Source organism: Callionymus lyra, chromosome 18 (genome assembly GCF_982586985.1).
Source record: "Callionymus lyra chromosome 18, fCalLyr1.hap1.1, whole genome shotgun sequence".
NCBI lineage: Eukaryota > Metazoa > Chordata > Actinopteri > Syngnathiformes > Callionymidae > Callionymus > Callionymus lyra.
In genome coordinates, this window is record NC_141835.1 from 14,468,286 (window position 1) to 14,492,891 (window position 24,606).

A 24,606-nucleotide genomic window follows, 5' to 3' on the forward strand; every position below is an offset into this window, starting at 1 on the left:
TTATGAAGCAACTCTGGGTCTAAACTGCGGCACGTGTTCCGGGGCAGGTCAAAACAACACTTGAGGAGTGAGGTGGAGGAACTATACGAGGCAGGAGAGAGGTTAATAACCCAGAAGGGAAGATGCAGATTGGAATTACGAGGTTGAGTTTTATAGGCAGGAACAGCGAGACACGAATCCAAACAGCAACAGGACTGTAAATAAGTGCAAACAGTCTTGGCAAAGCAGCAGATAAAGCCTCAATGAAAAGGCAGCAGGGGAGGTGGGGGTGGGGGGGCAATTAGTGGCAGGTGGAGGTCATCAGATTGATAGACAAAAGGTCAGGAGCGTTGTAAATCCTGGACTAGATCAAGGATCATTAGAGTTGTTTTCTTCCACGTGGAATGAAGAACAGGATCTGAGCTGGAAACACTTTTTTTTAAGTTGAGCTAATGTGTGTCGCCATCATCCTCGCGTCTCATGTAGTAAGAAAACCTCCATTATACATAGAAGTTAACGAAAAGAAGAAGCAGGTCAAAGGTCAGATTGGCTCCGACCTCTGAAGTCAACTGTTATAGGCTGACAGATGACCAGATGTGAGACTGATTCTAGTCCTAAATGTCCCAATAGTTGTGGGAATTAAGGACAGCCATGAGGTCACGATGACGGGGAGCAACATCCCAGGTGAGCTAGCAAACCTACAACCTACCTGTAACTCGCAAAAACTTTGTTTTGGATATGATTTGGGTCATGCAAAACCAGCAACTATTTTGACACTTGGTCCCGGAGTTGAATGATTCTCAACATGCATGTACCATGTCTTTGTGCATTGAATAAATTATAGAATTGTTGTGTTTCTTGATCAGTAGTCCCTTAAGAATGGGCCCGGGCCCAGTATTGGTCTGTGAGGCAATTGTTTCCGGGGTGCACAGAAGGAAATAAACTTCCATAAAACCTCTGTTGTATTGAGGATAACTGCTTCAAAGGTGTTTTACTTTTTAATAAAAATGTATCTCTGAAGTTACACCAGCCATTCACTCAAAATATGAGCCTGTAAACTAGAGAAAATAGTAATAAACAAACTATGTTGTTGCACCAAGCACTGCTGTTAATGGTGATGATGAAATTGATTTATACATTCATTTTTTTGCTGTTCATACTATTTTATTTTAGCTCTATTTATCTTAATATGGTAAAATAACACCTACATTTACACGGTATGTGGAGCATGATCAACACACAAGAACTGTATGATAATTTGTGTATTTGATGGTTACTTTTCAGATCCAAAGCTTGACAGGACAACTGATAACAATAGCGAAATGAACCAATGTTTTTATGTTCCATGTACAGTAACATGCAAAGCATCAGAACTCCTTGACTCACCTGTGATGAAGAAGCAAACTCTTCTTGGAGTCTCTCATCCGCTGTAGACTTCAGTTTCCATCTGCTGCTCCATCCCTGGAATTATTGATGAATTAATCATATTTGTTGACACAAAATAAAATCCTAAAGCAGTTTATCTTCCATTTTATTCAAACCTCAAACACAACTATAAATCATGTAGTGAATATATGTCCAAAGACCATTACATTAGTAAACAACTTCACTTATTTTTGTAGCCTCCTTTGAATCTTCTAAATAAGTAAAAATACATTGATTCATAAATAAATATGGCTATTCTTCACAAGTTCAACAAGCAATCGTAAAAAATATACACACAAAGTCATAACTCACTTCTGACAATATAGAAAGTCCTTAAATGCTGTGAAATAAAGTATAGTCTTTAAGTAGAAGCATCCCTCGGTTGCAAAAGTAGCTTTAAAATTTGTATGGCTTCATTTTTACTTTTAGAGAACAATACGAAAATAAAACTCGCTTTTTGGCGTCTCAAACTTGAGGAAGCGTTTCTTCTTCTCCGCTTGTCCAATGCACGTCCGACTGTACTTTAACGCAACACTGCCACTCAGGTGATAATGAGAATTACACTTTACTTTAGAAGCGAGTGGTTGTGTTTACAGTCAGAGTTAAAGATGCCTGAACATACACAAACAAAAACAATCATCAAAAATAAAAGAATAATGATTATTACACATGTTACCTGAACTGTCACGATTTAAATGTGATAATTCAGGTTGAATAGTATTGCTGGAGTCTACTGACTCCTTTAAGAAACATCTTAAGACATTTTTATTTATTTTGATTTTCTGGAACTCCTGTTGTGTTATCAGTTTTATATTGCCCTTTAAAGTATATACTTTATTGAATATTGTTTTGATTGTTTAAGCGCTTTGTGACCCTGGTCTGGAAAAGCGCTACACAAATAAAAATTACTTACTTACTTACTTACAAGACAAAATATGTCTAATGATAAATTAACATGTGGTTTACATGTTTTTTTTCGTTTTTTTCCTGTGTGTGTTGTGTTTTTTAATTCAATAATTGTTATTTTGCAAGGAAAATGCAAATGTTTTATACTATACAGTAAGAGTAAATAACTATACTCCAAAAGTTTTTTTAAAAAGTCCAAACAAAAAGATAAAAAACACTTTGTGGTTACTTTTCAATCAGATAAAACATTTTAAACTGTTACAATTTAAAACAAAAACAACTTTTTTACTTCCTCTTGTGCTGCATGTATTGGTTAAGAGCCACAGGAGGCTGAAGCAAACCTCAGCCGCCCTCTACTGTAGGGCAACACGGAGCAGATTAATCGCACAACTTATCGTACGATTCAGAATCTCCAGTTACTCCTAATGTGCACGTTCTGGACTACTGGAGCTGCCGCTGAACACGACGCCCCTGAGCTGCCATATGATCTTTACAAGTACAACTAGATGTTTAATTATCCCCGCACAACTTCACTCCCCTTTTTAAAAAAAAATAAAAAACCTCCAGACACACACACAACACTTGAGCTCCTTCACACAACTGCGACTGTTGTTTTGTTGCACGGCCTCCCGGGCGTTTGCGAGGAGGGGCTGCAGTTGCCAAACAGGTGAGTCGGGTGTCGGTGAAGGGTGAAACTTAACCTGACAGCGTTCGACAATAGAGCAGCCACGCGTCAGGCCCAGAGGGAGGAGGCGCCCCCCCTCTCTCTGGGTTTTGAATCACCTGACGAAAACAAAAAGTGAATTGATAGAAAACAGGTCTTGTGGGTTTTTTTTGGATCTGATTAGTTTTTTTGAGACATTACATCAAGATAAGTGTCGATTTAGTAACGCTGACTCATGCTTCCTGCACAAACAGAAGAGAAATACTGGTAATACTTTAGCTACTGATGTACACAAATTCAAAATATTGCCACATAGTTGAGTCTGATTTCTGTTTCAAATCGGTTTTGAATGTTTACAGAAAAAAAAGCTTGATTTTATTCACAGAAAGAGCATTTTTCTCACTCTGCATCAAATGGTGTCACAAGTAGGATGGTGAAAGACACTTCACGATGTCATATATGGGCTAATCTAAACGTGCTAGCTGTAGCACCAAAAAGCTAGCCCGTCAAAGTTGAGATCTTTTCGAGTAAAAAACTTGTCAAAAGTCTGGGACCAAAGGTCTTTGCTACATGTTATACTGCACGTGAGTCTATCTCATGGCCCGGGGGCCAAATTTAGTCAGCCCTGTCATTTTAAGTGGCCCACAATAATAATTGGTGTAATTATCGCAACAACAACATGACCAGCCCATGTATGTTTTCCATGGTAAGAATCAGAGAGAGGTTATAATAGAAAAATATAGTTTACCCAATAAATTGATCATTAATATGTGCTTATAATTATGGGTGTAAGAAAAAATTGATACACTTGAATATTAGGATATTCTTTCACAATACCGTATCGATATTCAACAGCGCTGTATCTATTTTTTTAAATGAACAATTAACATTCTTGTGAAATACAAATACTCGATCACTCAATATACAAAGAAACTCAATATATTTTTGTTCCTAGATGTATTGCACTGGAGTCTACTGACTCCTTTAAGAAACATCTTAAGACGTTTCTATTTGTTCAGGCTTTTCCTTGATTTTCTGGAACTCCTGTTGTGTTATCAGTTTTATCTTGACCTTTAAAGTATATACTTTATTGAATATTGTTTTGATTGTTTAAGCGCTTTGTGACCCTGGTCTGGAAAAGCACTATAAATAAATAAAAATTACTTACTTACTTACTTACATCGGATCGTTGCCCCTGTATCGTGATATGTATCGTATATGCTAACTATGCTATCTAATAATAGTACATTGATACCAGCTCTGTATTAACGTCTGTTTTTTTTTTACCGAAATATAAATGTTGATTAAAAATCGGACCCATATAGTGAAAGACACTCGGTTTTGTTGTGTTGAACTTTTCGCTACGCATTTGTGGCAATAAATACAAGGTTGAGGGGTTGAATCCCAGATTTCCCATTCTCTCTTGTACCATTCCTATAGAGATGAGATATTAGTATCTCCTTAAAAATTAAATTATTTCAATGGGTCACTACATTGGGTTCATCAAAAAGACAGAAGAAGAAGAAGACATCGAGCCAAACTCTTCAAGTTACTTTCGCTCACATTGCAAAAGTTGCGATGAACAAAAACAACGACGATCCAGTCGAATTGAACGGTGCAGTGATTTTTTTTTTTAGGTAGGATTTTGTTTTGAGTGCTGCATGGGCCAGTAAATCTAACGCTAATCTTTTGTTTTTATATGTGTCAGGACTAATCAATCACAGCTGTGGCTCCGGGCTACGTCGCTGCAGTGTAACTAATCTGGAGGCTCAGCGGCGTTAGCCTTTAACTCGGGGGAAGTGACAGTAATAAAGTGTGAGCTAACTGAGAAACATGGGCTCTCGGAGCTGTCATGTGTCAATGAGTGTGTGTGTGGGTGAGGCAGGTATTGGCGAGCGCTGGAAGCCCCGCTGCTCTCGGTAAATTAATGACCTCACAGCGGGGGGGATGTGATGGGCACAGTCTCTGCCAAACGCCTGGATGCCCTCAAACAGAGCTCTAATCCACCAGTGGGCTCCTCTCACAACACAAATAGAGGGGAAAAGAAAAGAGGGAGTCACTACTTCGTCGTAGCCTTTTTTTTTTCTTTTTTTTGTCCTGAGTCCTAATGTATTCAGCCAGTGCGAGGGGGAACAACAACAGATGTTTTCAGGTGCTGAGGACCAACAATGGCTCCGAACAAACAAGTGTGCGAGTGTCCTGTGGTGTTTTTAATATGACAGAAAGTATGATGTCATCATCTTGGGGTTAGATTTCTCCATGAAAATCTTTAGACCTAAAAAAACAAGATGCAATTTTCTCAGTGTAGTAAAGGTGAAGGTCAGCTCATGTCTAGCTTTTTAAAGATGTGTTGCTGTTGGCTACTTATCATTTAAATTAAGTGTGGGTCGATTGTTTCTTGCAACAAAACAAATTAAAGTTTTCTCTCAAGTAGTAGTAGTAGTAAGCACATATTCTGACAGCAAAGGAAGTAACCAGGCCGTTAGCAACACACATTTTATTGCCTTATTTCTCTTTTTGTCATCAATTTCCTGATTGTTTATTTTTATTATTATTAAAATACAGACACAGTAGTAAACCACTCCGCATCGGAACTCTCTAACCAACACACACAATTCGGGCCTAAATACTAATAACTATTACTTACTTACTGACTTACTAAAAAAACAAACAAGATGTGGCAACATAGATATAGTCACAATTCGCTCAATGTGCTCCCAAAAATAATACTGACAGAAAACCCATCAGTCAGGTACCATTGACGAAATGTACACGACTTGCGGTTTCTTGGACAAAGTGGATGACTTTGGAAATACGTTGAAAGTTATTTGGGGATTCAAAAGTTGCGAAAAAATGTCATATGTTCTTCAAGCAAGTCCTTTTTTAGCATTGGAAGTGTTTTAACAGTTTGGTTGTTGGATAAAACCTACAGTAAACCTACCCAACCCTACTCCCCAAAAAAAGTTCTATAGTTCTATCTTATGGGGCGGTCTAAAGTTAGTGGAAAGTCAAAATGGTGGATCAGAGATTGTAGAAACGGTGTATCTAGGCCATCCAGAAGGGACAATAGTGGGTCATGAAGTTGAGAACCACTTCTTTAGGAACTGAGTATGTGTTCCAAATAAGGGAACCATACGGCCAAAAAACAAACATAAATCCTGTCTGTGTAAAGAAAAAGTCAAACCATTAAACATGAATAAGATTTTATTGAAAAAAGTACCAACAACAAGAAATTCAGAAAAAAAAAAGATTCGTAGAGCAAAGCTCCTTATGTACAGCATATTGCACTACATAACAAATTGTCTTTACTTCCATACCATAATCAACAACCAAAAATAAAAAATACATAAAACACAAAATGAGTGCACAGTAGAGTCTCGAAAACACACAGTCAATGTTTACAAAAATGCTACATTTTCGCTGGGTCTCATTTCTTGGTACAAAGAGTGTGTGATAATCAAGACTTCATTTACAACTGAGCAGTTAAAGGCATATTCCAGGGTTTTAGAAATACATGTACACCGTGTCGCAAAATCAACCACAATGGATTTTGGTTTGCTTGTGTTTTTCTATCACAATGAGATGTGCAAGGAATGTTGCAAGTTCATCTTTAAAAAAAAAATGCCCTTGATCTCATAAACGTCAAAAAAGATCCCATTGGTCGTAAAAAAAAAATCAGTTTACAAGCAACAACTGTTACAAAATAGACCCCTTTTTTTTTTCTTAAGAAAATACAATTTACAAAGTTAAGGAAAACCACAGAGAAGAAATGTTATTTAAAAAACCCTTAAAAATGAAAAACCTTCCTTTAAAAACTTCAAATCTTTATAAAGTGGACTACAAAAAATTCAAGACACTGACGGTTTCCGTGAAATACATGTCCCACACATGGGACTAGCGGCGGCTAGTGGCGCTTTGGAACGTCATTCGAAAACGAAACTTTACAGGGCACGATGGTGGATTGTTTACGACGGAGACTCTGAAGAGAAGCTCTAAATAAAAGTATGTTTCAGGTAAAGCCGGTCCAATCAAATACCTTTTTAAGATGGATTTTTGCTAGTAACCCCGCCTTCTAGAGGTCAAGTGTTAGTAGAGGTTTTGAGTTAGCATTTAGTGCTAACAACATAGCATCTATTTTGTTTTTGAAGTTGCCTTTATTTTTTTTTAAAAACATCTATGACTCTTAGAACGTTATATTGAATAAACTTATGCTGTTGCTCTGTGCAGTATTTAAAAGATTAGCGCAATTTGGAAGTAACTAAAACGGTAATTCTAATTTTGGACTGATAGGTAAACACCTTGGTTAGCGTTAGCGGCAATAGTTTCGTAACTTATGGACGTTTGTTTAGATGGATGTGTTATTGCTGATGGACAAAATAATGTCCTTTGGGGGGGGATTAAAAAGTATCAATTTTTTATCAAACTTGTACCAATTGCTAGCCAAAACTTTGGTCAAATTGATTTGGCTGGACTGGGGTTGAATTTAATTTCGACATTTAATGGAAGAACTGTAAGTTGAGGAAGTACTACGAAACGAAGAAGAACATCTTGAACTTCCGGTGCTTACAAGAAACGAGTCAACCCTTCAGAATCTCCGTCCTTTCCCTTTCAAAGAAATCAAAACGCGTCCCCGGCCTCTTGTTCGGTGCCTGACACGTGACAAGAAGAAGCTCAGGAGGAACAATCCAGAGTATATACTTTACATTAACACAGTTTGGGACCCATGGGATCTACAGAAACAAAGTACTTTCCAGTGCATGTTGATTACAACAAACTCAAAACAAGAATTAAGGGAATTGAACAGACGACCAACCGAACACCCTGTGACTCGAAAACAAAAAAAAAAGAAAGTGTGGTTGTTGCGAAACCGTTACGACGTGTCGATAGGTGATGAATCATATTAAAAGTAACATCCTGCTGAAGATGACGCCCTGAAACACATATTACGAATACAGAAAATCGGCCTATCTTCTGAAAACGCCGAAACTCCTCCCTAAGACTGATGGTAAAGGGGTTCAAATCAAGGGTCTCGTGGTGACGGTTAGAAAGGGTTCGAGGTTTGTCCCTCTTTGAGAAGGTTGTCAATTTCGAGTCTAATATGAATTTAAAGTGTCTTTCATTGAGGCCACACCAAAAAAAAAAAAAAAAAGGATGATTCCGGATGCGTCACGCGAAGCGGTCGAAGGCAGGAAACAGACACGAGAGGTCATCGCTCACACAAGTGTATACAGTAGAAGCGGGCAAAAAATAAATAAGAGGAAAAAAATAAATTACAAAAGGAAATGATGGTGACGGAGCCATGTGACAAGAGGAGGAGGTGGAGGGGTGGAGGGGGGGTGAAGGGGTAGCGGCGTGACAGGGGTTGGCTTCGGGGACTGGCTCAGCGTTCAGGATCCGCAGGAAACTATAACCTCATTCAGTGCAACAACACTCTTGTCAACTACTCAGAAGCCACCGTCAGCCCCGCCCCCCTCGACCCCCCTCACCCCTCCTTCTCCAAATTTCTGAAATTGGCCAAATAAAACGAAAGAAAAAAAAAAGGTTTCCTGCATCCTCGTGTAACAGATTCTCAGCACACATCCCTGAGAGATCTCTAGAAGAAGGAGCTGATTACGCAGTGATATACTTGACGAAATATAACCGACCCCTGATATATAGATTCATATTCATATATTGCTTCCTTGGGTCCAAAGGTTGGCCTGTGTTGTTCAGCAATAGAAAACATCAAACAGCATCTTCGACAGTGTCTTTGTTGGAACAATAATTACAGCCAGCGACGTCCTTAATCTGAACTACAATAAAAGACCCATGGTAGGTTAAAAAAAAAAAAAAAACGGTGCAAAAGAAAAAAACAACAAATCACCTGAGAGGATTGAGTCTGTTTCACAGATCGATTATGCAGTTTTTGTGTTTGGAACACAACAGTCCGGCTCTTAGCGGAGATTATTGGTGTGATGTGTGACTGCTGAAGCCCAGTCCACCAGTCGGAGAAGTTTGAGACGCCAAAAAATGAACAGTTAAAAGTTGCAAAGCAAGGAAAACTTGCCTTTTTTTTATCTATCCTTACTTTTCGGCCAATGTAAGCTTGGAAAGTCCAAAGAATCGTAAACGTATTTTGCTGGATCCATGATATAGAGTTTTTTTTTTCTATATAATTGCATTTCTGAGCTCAGTCATCAGAGACTCAGAGTAGAGCCGACACCAGATTATTTGTGAATTAAAATGTGTTCAAAAGTTGTTAATTCAATGGGTCTTAGAATTTCACACTTTAATTTGACCATGAACGCACCACTGCTTGTGTGGAGCGATCAAGAAGACAAGATTATTTCTTGGAGGAGGCCATGGGGCGGACCCAAAACCAAGGCCATTAAAACAAAATTGGTGGTTGATTCGCTAATACATCTTTTTCTATTATATTCTTTTAATTATAACACACCTAGATTTTGTGACGTGAATTCATATTGAATGACGTTAAAATTAGAAATGTTTAAAAAGCATATTTTCAGTCGAGCTGCTGATTTTAACCAGTAAAATTGAATTCATCGCCAACATATTTCAGGGGTTGTCAGATAATTATTCCGTCATCTGGTACCGGCTCTGAACTGGTGAAAAACTGGGCTTCGATCAAAAAAAAAAAAGAGTGAAATGTTGCGGCGAGAAACTGAAAACCTTCATATAAGACAGACTTGGTTGGAACTCTCGCAGGGTGAAGTCTAGTGCAAAAACAGTGGATCCACAGCTCCACTTAAAGGGCAATGGAGGTCTGAAAACAATCACAAGAATACACGAGAGGAAGGTAGAAGAAACAAAAACAAAGGACTGGAAGAACTGCAGGAATATCCATCTCAAATCCTCAACAAAAGGTAGTCTCACCAGGAAGACCACCGTGCTTCTCTGCACTGATTTAAAAATGTCATTTAGTGCACGGGTCTTGAAAAATATCCTCTATTCGCCGTAATCTCAGAATGCTTTAAAATCTAGAGTTAAATTGATTCCTAAAGTCTTCCATTAAGGGACATCATCGAGCACATGGACAGCAGTAACTTTTTGTTCATTTATAATCACACTTTTTGATAGTTTTGTTATAAAATAATCATATTTTATATAATTAACGCTGAATACATTGTGTCCTCTGTAAAACTATGATGCTTGAATTCGTTTTTGTTCAATTAGAAACATTTATGTTGAAATATACACTTTTAAAAAAAGTCTAGGCACAATTTAATGTTGCCGTCCATGTGATCGAATGCGTTTCATAGATCTTCGTCACGATTCAACCCAGGATTACATAAAAAGGGGATGTTTTAAAGACTAGCGGTGCTTTTGTTCACAGAAGTCGCCTCTTTGGAAGTTGGTACAAACCACTCGGTCGCCAGTGTAACTTCTATTTCCTCACATAAACCGTCGTATTTACATGGTCTCTGAATACTCTTTCTGGCAGAAGACATTGAATAAGGCATCCTCGGGGTCTGCAGAGGGAGGGAAAAATAAACGGTGCAAGACAAAAAAAAAAAAAGGCTTCCACACCGGACGGATGGCAAAAATCGTGAAAATGTCCAGCGGAGGAATCTCGGGGCATCATGGCATCTTCTCGAAAAGATAAAGAAACACTTGATCTTGTAAAATAAAAATAAAAAAGTCGTCTCCGTCCTGCGGTGACCGTCTGTTTTCTCTTTTCACCTCCCACTCCAGACGAGCGACCCGTGTTAGATTTGACAGTGCCATCAGGAGTCCAGTCCATTGTGGAGGCGATTGAAACAGACTTTGAGGGAGGGTTGCAGGGGTGGGTGGGTGGTTGGGACCCCCTCACCTCCGCCTCGCTGCTCCGGCGAAGAACCCCCTGTCCACGAACAGGAGGTCGATCAGGGCCGTGGCCAGGCGCCACCACAGCAACCCGTGGTTCCTTTGGTTTCGATGATACTGCAACGATAAAGAACCACGACACATGTTAGCCACATCGAACCATCTCGTCCAGACTTTAAACCTTAAAGTTCATCAAGCGATTTATAGGAAACGATGGAATATTTCGTCCAAATCCTTAAGGATTTCTTCGCCCCCCTGAGGCTCGAGCACGTTCAGAGAGATAACATCATCTCTGCTATGGAGATAAGATGATTGTATTAAACAGGATTTCAGAGATCCCCCATGAGATACTCCAGCGTGGAGGCAGCAGAGACACAAAAAAATCATGATTTTAACAAGACTCGTTTCTGGGGGGTTGTGAAAAAAAAACCCTGAAATATCAAAAAGTCTGAGATTTAAGGTGCGTCAAAGGTGCTGTCCAAAAAAAGTCTGACCTAGTTAGCAGCTTAGGGAGCAGATCGTGATAAGCCCTTTGCCGTGTGTCTCTTATCAGCCAACGTTGCCGAGCGTTGCATAAGCTTCTCGCCCGGCGTGAATCAAAGCATCATCTCAGAAACAGGTAGAAAATCTAGACAAGTGGAAGTTTTGCCTTGAGCTTGTTACCGATCGATCGTTTGATGCTCAGAATAAACAACGGAAGACCGAGTGAACTGGCGGGGGTAGAGAATTTGAATTCTTGCTGTTAACTTTTTCTCATTCGCTGATTAAAAACGGCCCTAGAGCAAGACTTCATTGATCGTATACACTCGCGCGTTGCTGGTGTTTGCGTGTCTTTGAGCAAAATAACCGGAAAAGGTTTGCACGGATTTCAATGCAAAGTTCATAATTCGACTCGTGTGGTCTTGAAAACTTCAAAAATTAAAGTAAAATGTTGTGATTATTTCAAGTGGGCCTTACGGAATTAACTCGAGGTCCACAGTTGGCCCCCGGACCCTATTTACTTTGGCAATTAAAAAAATATGTCTGACACAGTTGCGTAATGGCAACTTTTAATTAAAAATGTATTTTTAGTGAGGAGTCTTTAAAGCGACAACAGTAAACAAAGAGGAATCCAGTAGGAAACATATTTACTTTAAACTTCTCACTGAAGAACAACAACTCTTCGGTGCCACCGAAATGCAAAGCATGCTGGGTCTGGTCCATTAAATGAAAATAATTGGGATTAAAAAAATTAGTTAAATTTCTGTCATTGATTTCCTTATGATTGCGGGAGGGTTTTTTTTGGACAAGAGTTGGGGGACACCCTGGACAGGACACCGGGGCATAAAGAAGTTTACATCCCTTTAAACACACTCTTACACCTACGGACACTCAAGAGTTTACAATAAACTCTTTATTGGTTTACAGTTGGATAAAGTGTGGTTAAGTGTTTTTTTATTTACAACTAACATGCAAATATTGATGGTGTTTTGTTCATTTTTGTGTTGCAATTAAACCTCTGGCCGCTGGATGGCGGCACTTGTTGTGTCAGCTGCCACTAAACAACAATGAAATCCCCGATACGATCCCCTTGATGACTGAGGACGAGAGGATACAGTCGACTTTAGCAGCTTTGAAAAAGGTGATATTTGGGCACATTTAAAAGAAACATGTCATGTGTTTGTTGTATTCCTTGTGTTATCTCAGGGTCAAGGTGACCTGAAGGCCCGAAAACAAATGTGTTTGTTGTATTCCCTGTGTTATCTCCGGGTGAAGGTGACCCGAGCCCCGAAAACAAATGTGTTTATTGTATTCCTTGTGTTATCTCATTGTCAAGGTGACCCAGAGGCCCAAAAACAAACGTGTGTGTTTTATTCCTTGTGTTATATTAGGGTCAAGGTGACCCAGAAGGCCCGAAAACAAACGTGTTTGTTGTATTCCTTGTGTTATCTCAGGGTCAATGTGACCAGGAGGCCCCCATAAATGTTTATTTTGGGCCTTCTGGTCACCTTGACCCTGAGATAACACAAGGAATCTGGTCTGTCATGTGGTCATGTAACAATGCAACGAGTCAAGTACTCGGACAATACTTCAAATATAACCCTGTTCATACAGTATCACAATATATTGTATCGTTGTCACTGTATCTTGATACAAATTGTATCGACAGATTCTTGCCAATACACCGCTTTAGGCATGTTCACTTAGTTTAAGAGAATTAATTTGAAATTAACTTGGAATTAAAGTGGGGTTAATTTACAGCCACTAAACAGGAGGAGTAAAAAGAAAGGAGGAAAAAAAAACAACCTCTCCAGTCCAAACCAGTAAACAGAGGGATTTATCTCACGGCAAAGCTTATGTTTACTACACGCTAGATGAGATGCAATTAATCTTTATAAACAGAACCGGAGCGATCCAGTGGCAGCGACCTTTCGCTCTTGACTTTATCAAGCTGAGAAACAAACACACTCGGAGGAGAGCGAGCGAGTGAGTGAGCGAAAGAGAGGTGCACTGCTCTGTCACAACAGTCGTGACTCACGCCACCAACTGTCAAAAAAAAAAAACAACAACCCCAAAGCTCTAAATTTAGCCAGGGGAAAAAAAAGAGTCTTGCCAGATGCAGGGTTGTCGTCACTCACGCCGTGCTTTATCTGAGGCCCATGTGTGCCGCCTGTCACAGCAGCTGCTCACCAACTTTCCCTTATCTCTTGAGCAAACAGGGTCGTCTCAACCGCACGAAACTCCCGATTAGTCACGTCAGGCAGCAGACGAGAAGGATCGCGAGAGAAGCAACGTGACATCGGAGATGTCGGGAGGGATAAGAAAACCCAGGACCAAAGATGATTCTCTAACGATATTATCTGAAAGTTTTTTTCCTCTGATGGCTTTTGTTTGCATGACTCACGATGGGTGTTGGATTGTGTTCCGACAGATTAGGTGATGATTTATTGGAGTCCTGTGGATTACCGAGATTATCTAAAGCAGTTAGATGCTTAAATGATTCGAAATACATTACATTCATATAAAGTTTATTTTGTAATGGAATTTGATTAAACAAAAACTTTTAAGTCAGTCTTCTAACTAAACTAAACAAAGTCTCCAGGAACATAGTAATAGTACTTTTGCAGTGGAATCGAAGGTTTTCGATGGTTGTCTTATTAAACTTCCTTCCACACCTACAAACTTGCAGATGTATGTTTGAGTTTTAAAATAATATTAATAATAATAATAATAGATTTTATTTGTATTGCACTTTCGCTCAACAAATCTCAAAGTGCTACAGGTTTAAAACAAGATAAAGACAATTTAAAATAATACAGTACAAAAATAAATAACAAAAATTAAACATTAGGTTTATGCTTCACTAAATGGGTAGGTTTTTATTCATTTAAAAATAAATCTCTGCCCTTTAACCCTTGTGAGGGTCAAGGTGACCCAGAGGCCTGAAACACATTTGTTATTCTGGCCTCCGGGTCACCTTGACCCTGAGATAACAAAAGGAATACAACAAACGCATTCGTTTTCGTGTCTTCGGGTCACCTTGACCCTGAGATAACACAAGGAATACTACAAACACTTTTGTTTTCAAGCCTTTGGGTCACCTTGACCATGAGATAACACAAGGGATCCGACAAACACATTTCTTTTTGTGCCTTCGGGTCACCTTGACCCTGAGATAACACAAGGAATACTACAAACACTTTTGTTTTCAAGCCTTTGGGTCACCTTGACCATGAGATAACACAAGGGATCCGACAAACACATTTGTTTTTGTGCCTTCGGGTCACCTTGACCCTCAGATAACAAAAGGAATACAACAAACACATTTGCTTTCGTGCCTTTGGGTCACCTTGACCATGAGATAACACAAGGAATACAACAAACACTTTTGTTTTCAGGCCTTCGGGTCACCTTGACCCTGAGATAACACAAGAGTTAAAAAAAGAAGTCAAACGTCTGCATTAAACGCACATGCAGGGGCCACGTAAAACGACCAAGCCGGCCTGATTAAGCCTGCCGGCCTTGTGTTTGCCATGTGTCCTCTATGAAGACATGGTACTACAGCAGTTATCCAGAGCCACACTTGTGTGTTTTCTCTCCAGTGATAAGCCACTTTTCCCATCTCTCTTGAGTGCTGAAAGAGAAGATTGGATGATGTAGTCACACACACATACACACTCACACACACACTCACACACGACATCCAACCCAGCTTTCAACACCTCCTATCGAAAGCACCAGGAGTCATCTATCTTTAAAAAACATGTGGATGAAACCCAACTCTGCTCCTCGCCCCGTGCAAGACTGGAGCGTTTCTTTCCTGCCATTACTGCCGTGTCTCAGATGGCAGACTGGCTAATGTCAGCAATCCTCCAGGGGGTCCGGGAGGGGGGGCTCCAGTCCCCCTCCAGGGCCTCTCTGACAGAGGGGCAATTTATCTGTCGGCATCCACCGCCACTCCATCGCCACCTAATCCCCGCAATCGCCGGAGGCCGCGAGCGCTTACGAGGAACACTCGGAGATGCTCCGGCGAATATAGACGGAGTGGGTCGGAGTGTCTGCGCTCGGTGACCCACCGACGGGGGCTAGACAGGAAAAGACGTCTGACTAAGACACGGCAGCCAGATGTTGTCGTGACTCAATGTTTACTATCTGTCTGCCCGTGAGCCCTAATCCCCTTTTTATGAGTTTATTCTCCAGTTCAAAAGATATGCGAGGGAATCAAACCATTTACTGAAAGATGGACTCACAACTTGATGAATATATTTTTTTACGAAACCTGCAAAACGAGTGCCTTTGGCAGAGGTATGTGTCATCCAAGTGCCTTTCTAGTTTAATTTAAAGTTGTACTTGTATTGCTAGATAACAATGGGGGGAAAGAAAAGCAATCAGAGAGCGCATACCTCCACCGAGCAGCTCATTCACAGGTCAAAAGAATAAAAATATATACATTATTTTGTTCTTTCCCCTAAAAAACAACAGGGATTTTGATGTCTTTTCAGACAGAAGTGTTAACCCTAGTGTTATCTCAAGGGTCAAGGTGACCCGAAGGCCCGAAAACAAATGTGTCTGAGATATCCCTCGTGTTGCCTCGGGATCAAGGTGACACAATTGTTTTCAGGCCTTCGGGTCACTTTGACCCAAAGATAACACAATGGATACCACAATCACATTTGATTTTGGACCTTCGGGTCATTTTGACCCAGGGATAACACAAGTGATACCACAAATCACTATTGTTTTCAGGCCTTCTGGTCACCTTGACCCAAAGATAACACATGGGATACCACAATCACATTTGATTCTGGACCTTCGGGTCATTTTGACCCAGAGATAACACAAGTGATACCACAATAACATTTGTTTTTGGACCTTCAGGTCATTTTGACCCAGAGCTAACACAAGGAATACCACAATCACATTTGATTTCGGACCTTCGGGTCACTTTGACCCCTAAGATAACACAAGTGATACCACAATTACATTTGTTTTCGGGAATTGGGGTCACCTTGACCCAAAGATAACACATGGGATACCACAATCACATTTGATTCTGGACCTTCGGGTCATTTTGACCCAGAGATAACACAAGTGATACCACAATAACATTTGTTTTTGGACCTTCGGGTCATTTTGACCCAGAGATAACACAAGGAATACCACAATCACATTTGATTTTGGACCTTTGGGTCACTTTGACCCCTAAGATAACACAAGTGATACCACAATTACATTTGTTTTCGGGAATTGGGGTCACTTTGACCCCTGAGATAACACACTGGTTAACAGGTATTGCTAGCTCAACTTTGTACTCTAGTTTAATCTGATACATAGTTAAAAAGATGTACACACTTGATTATAAAGTTTTTTTTTTTTTGCTAGTCAACGACAAATCCTTCAAAAACTGCCTGGATCCATATGAAAGTACAGAAAATCACCAGATGATAATCCCCATAGGGGAAGCAAAAAGAGCATGTAGTTTAGCACCATCAACAAAAAGCTAATTGCAACCAAGATGAAAATATGAAGAGTCATGTCAATAACCAAAAACATTGCATGACTAAACCACGGTGACTGAAATGAGAACCAAAACTTGTACAAATCTGCTACACAAACGGTTGTTATTGTGCAACAACGACCGTGGATTAAAAAGACTTCTTCACACTGTCCGCCCTCTCTGATGGAGCTGAAAACCCACTTCCCCATCCTCTGACCCGGGTCTGCCTGCGATGTGCGTCAGTGGACCCAGTCGCACACACAACCACACGATACCACCCCCCCGCCCCCCCCAGACTGTCTGTCTGTCACCATCATGATTCACCGCCGCTCTAAAAATAACTCAAAATAAAATGCTTCTCAAGGCACTTTTTAAAAGGGACTCTGGACTAAAACCTCAGCCCTCATGACCGACCCTCATTATGCCCCCCCCCCCACCCTCGGTGCTGTGCGGACCCCCTTATTTTGCGTATCTGTGTGACCACTCCTGGCTCGCGGGGCTGACAGGAGACTCCCTGGAACCACAGCTGTTCCCCTCGGGCTCACGCGTCCAGCGTCAGGTTACAACATGTTTACAGACTCCCGCCACTTCTGCTTTTTTTTTTTTTCTTCTTTTCCCTCCACATGTCGCCTCGTCTCTGTTTATACGTGCCAGCCAAGACGTGTGTTTAACTCGACAACAAGAAACTTGCACTTTGCGGTCTGGAAACAAACAGAAAAAAAGAAAGAAAAAAAAAAAGTTCCTGGGGCTGAAAACACTAACAGAGAGATCGTGTTGTAACGCGCCGACTCGGCGGACAATGTCACCCTGACCACAGCGGCGCTGGACACAAGGCATCCTTCACGCCACTTTGCCTTTCGCAGCACGAAGGGGAAGAGCGAAAGAAAAGGGCAAGAGATAAACAGGAAGAGGAGGCAGGGGGAGGACCAGGAGTTTGTGGAGTGTGTGTGGGGGAGGGTCCGGGGTGTGAGCGGGGTTGGGGGGTTGGTAGTGGGTGAAAGTTGCTCAGCAGAACCGAGAGACATTTGACATTTAACCCTTCCATGGCTAGGGTTACAAACGTGTGGCCTGGTTAGATATGATACAAGTTGTCCAGGAGTGGCTCCTTATCTCTTTTTTTTTACCGAAATAACAATACAATTTCAAGACTTAAATGTCAGCAATAAAGTGAGTTTTTTAGACTCTTTAATTATAGTTAAACTGGATTATTCAACTTTATAACATGGTAAGAACTCGAATCAAACTAAGATTATTATTTACACAACTTTACAATTGTCAACTACAGTAACATTTTCCCCCTGAACTGAAACTAAACAACAGCATCACCATCTTTCTCTTCGTCTCAATCCCTCTCATTGAACTCATCACCACACACTGGATTTTGTCGTACAGACGAAACACATTTGAAACGATCCATCCTTACACATCGTTCCGGAATTTACTACAGAACCTGTATTACTGGACTTGCGTGGCTAGAATTTAGACCCTGTTCAGGCGCTCCTGCCGACGACTACCGTAATGACAGTTATATGCGTGCAAGGCCCCGGTCCTCTGGTGTGTGAACACAGGATTAATCCAGTCGTCTACAAAAAAAAGGATCACCAATAAATGGCGAAACTTTATAATCTTAACTTGTTAAAATACTTCAATTGAATTAGCTTGGAAGTCAAATTTGAATGACAGCTCTGACTTTATAATCATCCGACAAAACACATGAGGTCATTGTTTTTCACGCCCAACTAGCTACACTTGCTAAAAACTGAAAACAAATGCTGAGTGCTCAGTTCTGCGTCAGCCGGTTTCACAATAGTTATACGTTTGTAAACAACCACAAGCGTTGTTGCGTAAAATAATTTTGATTTGATTGCATTTGATTAATATTTATCCACTGTTTGCTCAGTTTGAAAGTGACTGATAGCACGTGTAGCTCCTCGAGTGGAAACAAGTCACCAAGTTCACTGGATGACTCATTTCTGACCCGGTTTCCAACGCGGCTATAGGGTGCGACTCCTGATATTACGTGTTGTAAAGAAGATAGCTTGAGAAATGTTTTTTACCTGTTGTAAATGCTCTCGGTGAAACTGGTCTCCGATCAGCTGGAGTTTCTGGCCGATGCTGGCCACCACGCCGCCTGCCTCCAGCGGCGCCGCCGGTAACTGCTCCATCCTGGGTTCTTCTTCCTCTGGGTTTGGTTGTCGTCTCGCTTCCTGGTCCAATTCAAAGTCTGCCGGAAAGTGCCGTCGAAACCCGGCGTTCCCTGTGAAGCAGCGAGGGGGGGTGGGGGGGATGGGAGGGGGTTCAAGGTGAGCGTCTTTGACTGGATTCACCTCGACCCCGTCATGTCACACCTGTCACTCTTTTTTACTCGTCGGCTCCGAGCGGCGAGACAATCGTCCCTTCGGAACAGTGGATACAGGTGAGCGCTCCTGTCATGTCCTCTCAAATGCCCGCCTGGCGCCTTTTGACTAGCAAAGCAGCTGGGTACACTTCCCAGACACCATAAAAAAAAAAGCTGGCCGGGCTCACGACTGTCAGGCGCCGCCGCGGATCAGCGCAGCGACGTTGTCGCTTCTTTTTTTCTACTTTTCGTGGAGTTTTTTACAACCGCTTCCCATCACCAACAAGGAAATGCGCTTTATGCCGATCACATGCCGGCTGTCGACGGGCGATGTGTCATCGGCTGTAACTGATAAAAAAGTGAGCCAGACGAGATTCTTATCTTTATAACAGTAGGTGGCAAATGAGCCTTTAAGTAGATCATCTAGTCTGGTTCTCCGCTGCAATTCTTAATGCTTTACTTGTTAAATATACCTTCAAAGCAGATCATATATTTATAATACCTTGTTTACAATCATATTGTCTTTATTTTAGGCAATATTTTTGTCCTACATTTATTTTATCCATGCCATTTCTTTTTAGCATTTTAAATATCGTTGCTAGCAAACAGCCTAATAGGGGCATTGGTTGGCAGTAGGACACTATCAGCTCATTGCACAGAGCATGACAAACCCCTCAAAGGATTCCTGGATCCAGATGGTAATCCGGAACCAAATTTCGGTTCTGAGGGAAGTTTTGAAAAAACGAAGGAGAAGACGATGTCGTACAGCAGGCAAAAAAAAAATGCAATTGTCCTTTAGACAATTAGTTTTTGTTCCCTATTTTAGAAGCGTCGTAGAACATAACACAATAATTACTTCCTCAATAATTACGTCATTTTGTTTTAAAAAATATTTAACCCTAAAAAGTACAAACCAATGTTCTTTTTTAGAATGAATACAGATCTTTAATGACTGGAATTAAGTAAATAATACAATTGTAAGCCGTCAGAAAACATTAATTAATTTTCATACTTTTACTTTGATCTCATGAGGGCCCAAGAAATTCAGTCAAATTGGCCTCATATGGCCCCTGGGCCCCATGTGTTCTTATTTCTGGAAACAAACAAAAATATTGGCAACAGCTGTAACATTAGTATTACAATTTAACTAATAAAAAGTTTTTCAAGATTCTCAGGGGCCACATAATGTACTGTGACTCTTAATAGGGGCCTTTGTGGCAAAATAATGAAGGGACGGATAAAAAGAGATTTAATATGATGGGAAAACTTAAAAGATAAAATGGACTTTTAAGATAAGATAACGTTAGCTATTATCTTAACAATCGATGGAACTGAAAGAGGTGAAAAGAAGTTTGGAAACCACTTCCTTTACCTTTCCATAAAAGGATCCATTGAAATCCGTTTTTTGTTTTTTTTGCCAACTGATCGATAATTGACAACATCGATGGATGTAACAGTATCACGACATCCCGGTTGTTAACCTTGACTACGGCTTGCCAGCTCGCTAGCTAACTCACCGTAAAAGAGTGGTCTTGGTTCCTCCGACACTCCACAGGGCAGCATGCCGTTGACCCGTGCCAGGCCCGGGCAGGGCGTTGGGTCGCCCTTCTCTTCGCACCTTATCTCCCCGATCGTGGTTTTCCAGTTGGGCTCAAGCACATCGTCCTCGTCATCGTCCATGCGGGGGGGCTGACAGATGTGAGGTCTGCGCGGGAACAGAAAGAGAACATTTATCAACCCGGGCCTGTTTCGCAACCTTTCATTAGCGCCAGAGACGCCGTGGCTGCTGGGTAATGTGTTCCCTCGTATCAATAAAACCACACGTCGGGATGAGTCGGGGAAGCGGCGTCGCTGCCTGCAATTGTGGCGGCAAACTCAGTACATTGTATTTAGACAAATGGTTCTGTCAGGCCTGTGATGGAACCACATCGTTCTCCGTGGTCGAGGGCAACATTTACATAAATAGGACTAAATGAAGGCTCGGGTTTTCGTGGACTGGAGGCTTCGGCTTCCACACCATTTGGACCCATTATTATAAAATAATAACATCAGTACGGGTCTGTACATGGGCGAGATTCTCCTTTGACGCTTGTACAACCTCACTTGACACCATGGAGCGTCTACTGCAGACTACAAAAGCGTGGCAGGTGGGCCTTATGCGGCCGTTTGACTGTATATATGCGGTCCTTGTGAGGTCACATGAAAACTATCATGTAGGCAAGTTTTCAGCTCAACATAAAGAACATTTATTTAGTTGTTTTGATGTCATATTTACATGTTAAAATAATGTTTTCTTTAATAATGTCATGCTAGGGCTGGGTATTGAACTTTGTTTATTTTATGGCACCGACTGAAATTAGGTATCACCGAAAACATACTTTGTATTTCGGTGCCAAGTTTTGGTACCCAAACTTGATAGAAATTTGATAATCTCTGGATTTTTTCAGAGTAATATGTGAATTGTTAGCAAGTTTTATTTTGCATTGCAAGTTATTTTTTACTTACCAGTTGACAAATTAAACTCGAGATTTGTACTATTTTTAACATCATTTTCTTTTTGTTGGACTTGATCTTATAAAATTGGAACCGAAGTGAAGGTATCGGTATCAAAAAATTGTATCCATATCCATAAATAAATAGTCATAAAAACACACTTTTCCCCACCATCATGAGAAGCTTTTTTTTTTTATTCTTCCTATAGGCTTGACGGGGCCCCTCACAGCAGAGATATAATGTGGCCCCTCGAGAGATTGAATTGCCCTACTCTACCAGGTCAGAAAGTTAACAAAACAACGGTGAAAAAATTGAGGCAAATCCCCATAGTCACAATGGGGACGTAATTCGGGGTTTGACTACTACCACACGGACCATTTAGAGTAATAACAGCCTTTGGGGGAAGTATGACTCCTTCTGGCCAACATCCGTGACAGGAGGACTGACCAGGCCTGGACCTCACTTGTGAGATGCTCTGTTTTTGACAAACATGAAGGTCGAGGTGTTTTGTGTCAGGCAGGAGCTCCCCCTGCTGCCCCCGGACGACCACAGCTGAGGGTGAGGGGGGTTGTGTAGTTTCTGCAACACGACGACTCACACTTTTGTGTCAAACAATAAATAATAAAACATGGTTATATTAGTGATATCTGAACTACGTCATATCTCTAATAAAAATGTTTTTTTTAATAATAATTAGGAATATAAGTGTAAAGAAAATGGTGTTTAAATGACAATTACTATATATTGTCATCACTTTTAAAAGTTGTGTAACGTGCAGAGAATAATTCTAAACAAGAAATTGGCGTCCATGAATAAGTTCGTCAAACATCAGTTCGACACAACAGGAGGAGGAGCGCGCACACACACACACACACACACGCGCGCACACACACTCGCAGCTGTGCAACACAACACTTGTCAAACGCGCACATGCCCGGCGCGTCTTCATCTCGCTTGTTTTTATTTATTCACCACAATAAAATAATGAATAAATAAAAAAACTCACCACAAACACGAGTCCAGCTGTGGATGGTAGACTTTTGTTTTCCCCGGTGGAATTTAAAAATAAATCAGGCACGAGTTGAGTATCCGACAAAGAAGTTCGGTCCGTATCTCCGTCGCGACAACTTCCGTTCTGTGCCGCAGGAACTGCAGCGCGCGGCTTTCAACGTCAGAGCCAATATGGCTCCTCCCACAGTGGGCGGGGCGCGGCGAGTTGGTAAATAGAGCGGCTTAAGGCAGCGCGTGTTACCGTCGGCGAACTCCGCTGTGGAAGTGTGAGAATGAGGACTTCCCCTTTAAGCGCGGCTTGACGGACATAAGCGGGGACCAATCAGGATGTTTGTTTTCATCCCGCCTCCCCTGTGAAGACACGTGGGCGGGAAATTCCCAGTCGCAGTAAACCGCGTCCACGCTGTTCGCTCACTGGCACACTGACACGGATCCGAGCCACTCTGCACGCCAGCGTCTGATGGTTACTGTATTTCAACAAATTTAATAAGAAAATATTCATATTTATGTTTGAGTAGATTGTTAAAAAACAAAACAAAAAACGATAAATATATTTATTTATTTTCTGGTAAATTACATTTCTAAAAAATATAAAATAATATTAATAAATATACATTTCACTGTTGGAATATCTGTTGGTCCAATTTGTGTTATTAAATTGTTTTTTTTGCTGTAAACTAAAAAAAAAAGTTAACAACAGCTGTAAATTAATCAAAACAATTGAATAAATTAAAATAAAATCTTTAAAAAACGTAATCACTTTTCTTGCAATATCCCATGATGTCTTAATAGAGGCCATCGTGGCAAAATAATTAATTTACGAAACAAAAAGAACCTTTAATATGATGGTAAAACGTAAAAATAAATAGGAATTTTAAAAGTAAGATTATAACTTAATTGCATACATCATTTTCATTCAATAGATTTAAAGCTCCTTAAAAAAAATCTTATATTTTGTTAAAACAAAGACAAATAAGCAGCAAAAGATAAAGTATAGGTAATCCATGACATCGTGAAATAAAGCTTCATTTATAAAAATATTAATTTATTGTGTAATATTCGATTCTTAATTAATTTAATTTACAAATATGTGTCTAAAATCATTTTATTTTCCAATTATAGGTTAAAATTTCGTCAAACAAAATATTTTATGATTGATGGTTTGCAGATTGGTCCAGGGAAGTTACGCTGCTTGTTGCGGTCTCAGTGAAGTTATAGGAAGTGACTGCGTATCGTAAAAAACCCCCCCCCCAAAAAAACAACCTTCACTTTTTTTGAGACATTTCCCAACAGTGAGTGAGTCCAGGAATGTACATGTTTTGTTTGGCGTCTTCTGTATTAACTAAGAACTGTTTATTGCATCTAAACTAGTGATAAACACTTCACGGGAAAATTGACGAACGTCAGTTTAGATCTATTTGTATTCATGACTCGGACTCGGCTCTTCCTCTCCTTGCGTGCAGGTGCTGATGATCCGCCCCCCGCCGTCCCCCCGTGGCCATCAGCGATCGATAACCCCCCTCACCCGCCCTCTCTTGGACAGCTGCTCACCCTGACCCTCTGCATTCTCTCACACATCCTCACCCTTCCCCCCTCCCTCCCGGGGCCCAAAGCTGAGCAGTGTGAGAAGTCATGGGTTCTTGGTTCTTGTGTGCGCTCTGAATGGGACGGACCTTGAGAATCCCCGTCTGGTTCTGAGCCCACACAGATGAAGTATTAATGAGAGGATTGATTTACTCTTAAGTGTGATGCACAAAAGATGCCTCACGTGACCGCGAACACAAATCCAACATGGCTGCCGTGACCTTTTGTTCTTATTCGCGTTACAATCGTACAGTCGACAATATACAATTACAATATATTAAACTAGTTACTGACAAACAATGACATAAATATGGATCAAAGCAGTTCATGGTTCTTTCTTCAGAGGTTTTTATTTGAATTAACACGAGTCGAGTCACATTTTTATTCTCACAAGAGTCTTTAAATTAATGTATACGTTTATGAAAA

General features: G+C 40.7%; 2 protein-coding genes across 2 annotated transcripts in view; both read right to left on the minus strand.

Annotated features, from left to right (window-relative positions):
• Nucleotides 1-1,858, minus strand: part of LOC148060598 (uncharacterized) — a 51,899-nt gene extending 50,041 nt beyond the window's left edge. The window contains exons 1-2 of the mRNA XM_087779692.1: nucleotides 1,717-1,858; nucleotides 1,366-1,440 (exon numbers count right to left, since the gene is read on the minus strand). The gene's annotated coding sequence lies outside the window, so the exon portion shown is untranslated. The remainder of the gene's footprint in view (nucleotides 1-1,365; nucleotides 1,441-1,716) is intronic.
• Nucleotides 1,859-8,476: 6,618 nt separating this feature from the next.
• bmf1 (BCL2 modifying factor 1) lies at nucleotides 8,477-22,718 on the minus strand. The gene is made up of 4 exons (XM_087780185.1): nucleotides 22,592-22,718; nucleotides 20,610-20,797; nucleotides 18,812-19,011; nucleotides 8,477-10,894 (listed from the first exon to the last, which is right to left on the minus strand). Exons 2-4 carry the CDS (start codon nucleotides 20,770-20,772, stop codon nucleotides 10,781-10,783), a joined length of 477 nt encoding a protein of 158 aa, XP_087636311.1. The 5' UTR covers nucleotides 20,773-20,797; nucleotides 22,592-22,718; the 3' UTR covers nucleotides 8,477-10,780.
• Between the last annotated feature and the right edge of the window lie 1,888 nt (nucleotides 22,719-24,606).

Bases quoted from the DNA above. Each gene is read 5' to 3' on its own strand.
- bmf1 (XM_087780185.1), bottom strand. From the start codon at position 20,772: ATGGACGATGACGAGGACGATGTGCTTGAGCCCAACTGGAAAACCACG. The intron at 19,012-20,609 runs GTGAGTTAGCTA...GCTGCTTCACAG, and splicing joins ACCAAGACCACTCTTTTACG to GGAACGCCGGGTTTCGACGG. The intron at 10,895-18,811 runs GTAAAAAACATT...TTATCGTTGCAG, and splicing joins ACCGAGAGCATTTACAACAG to TATCATCGAAACCAAAGGAA.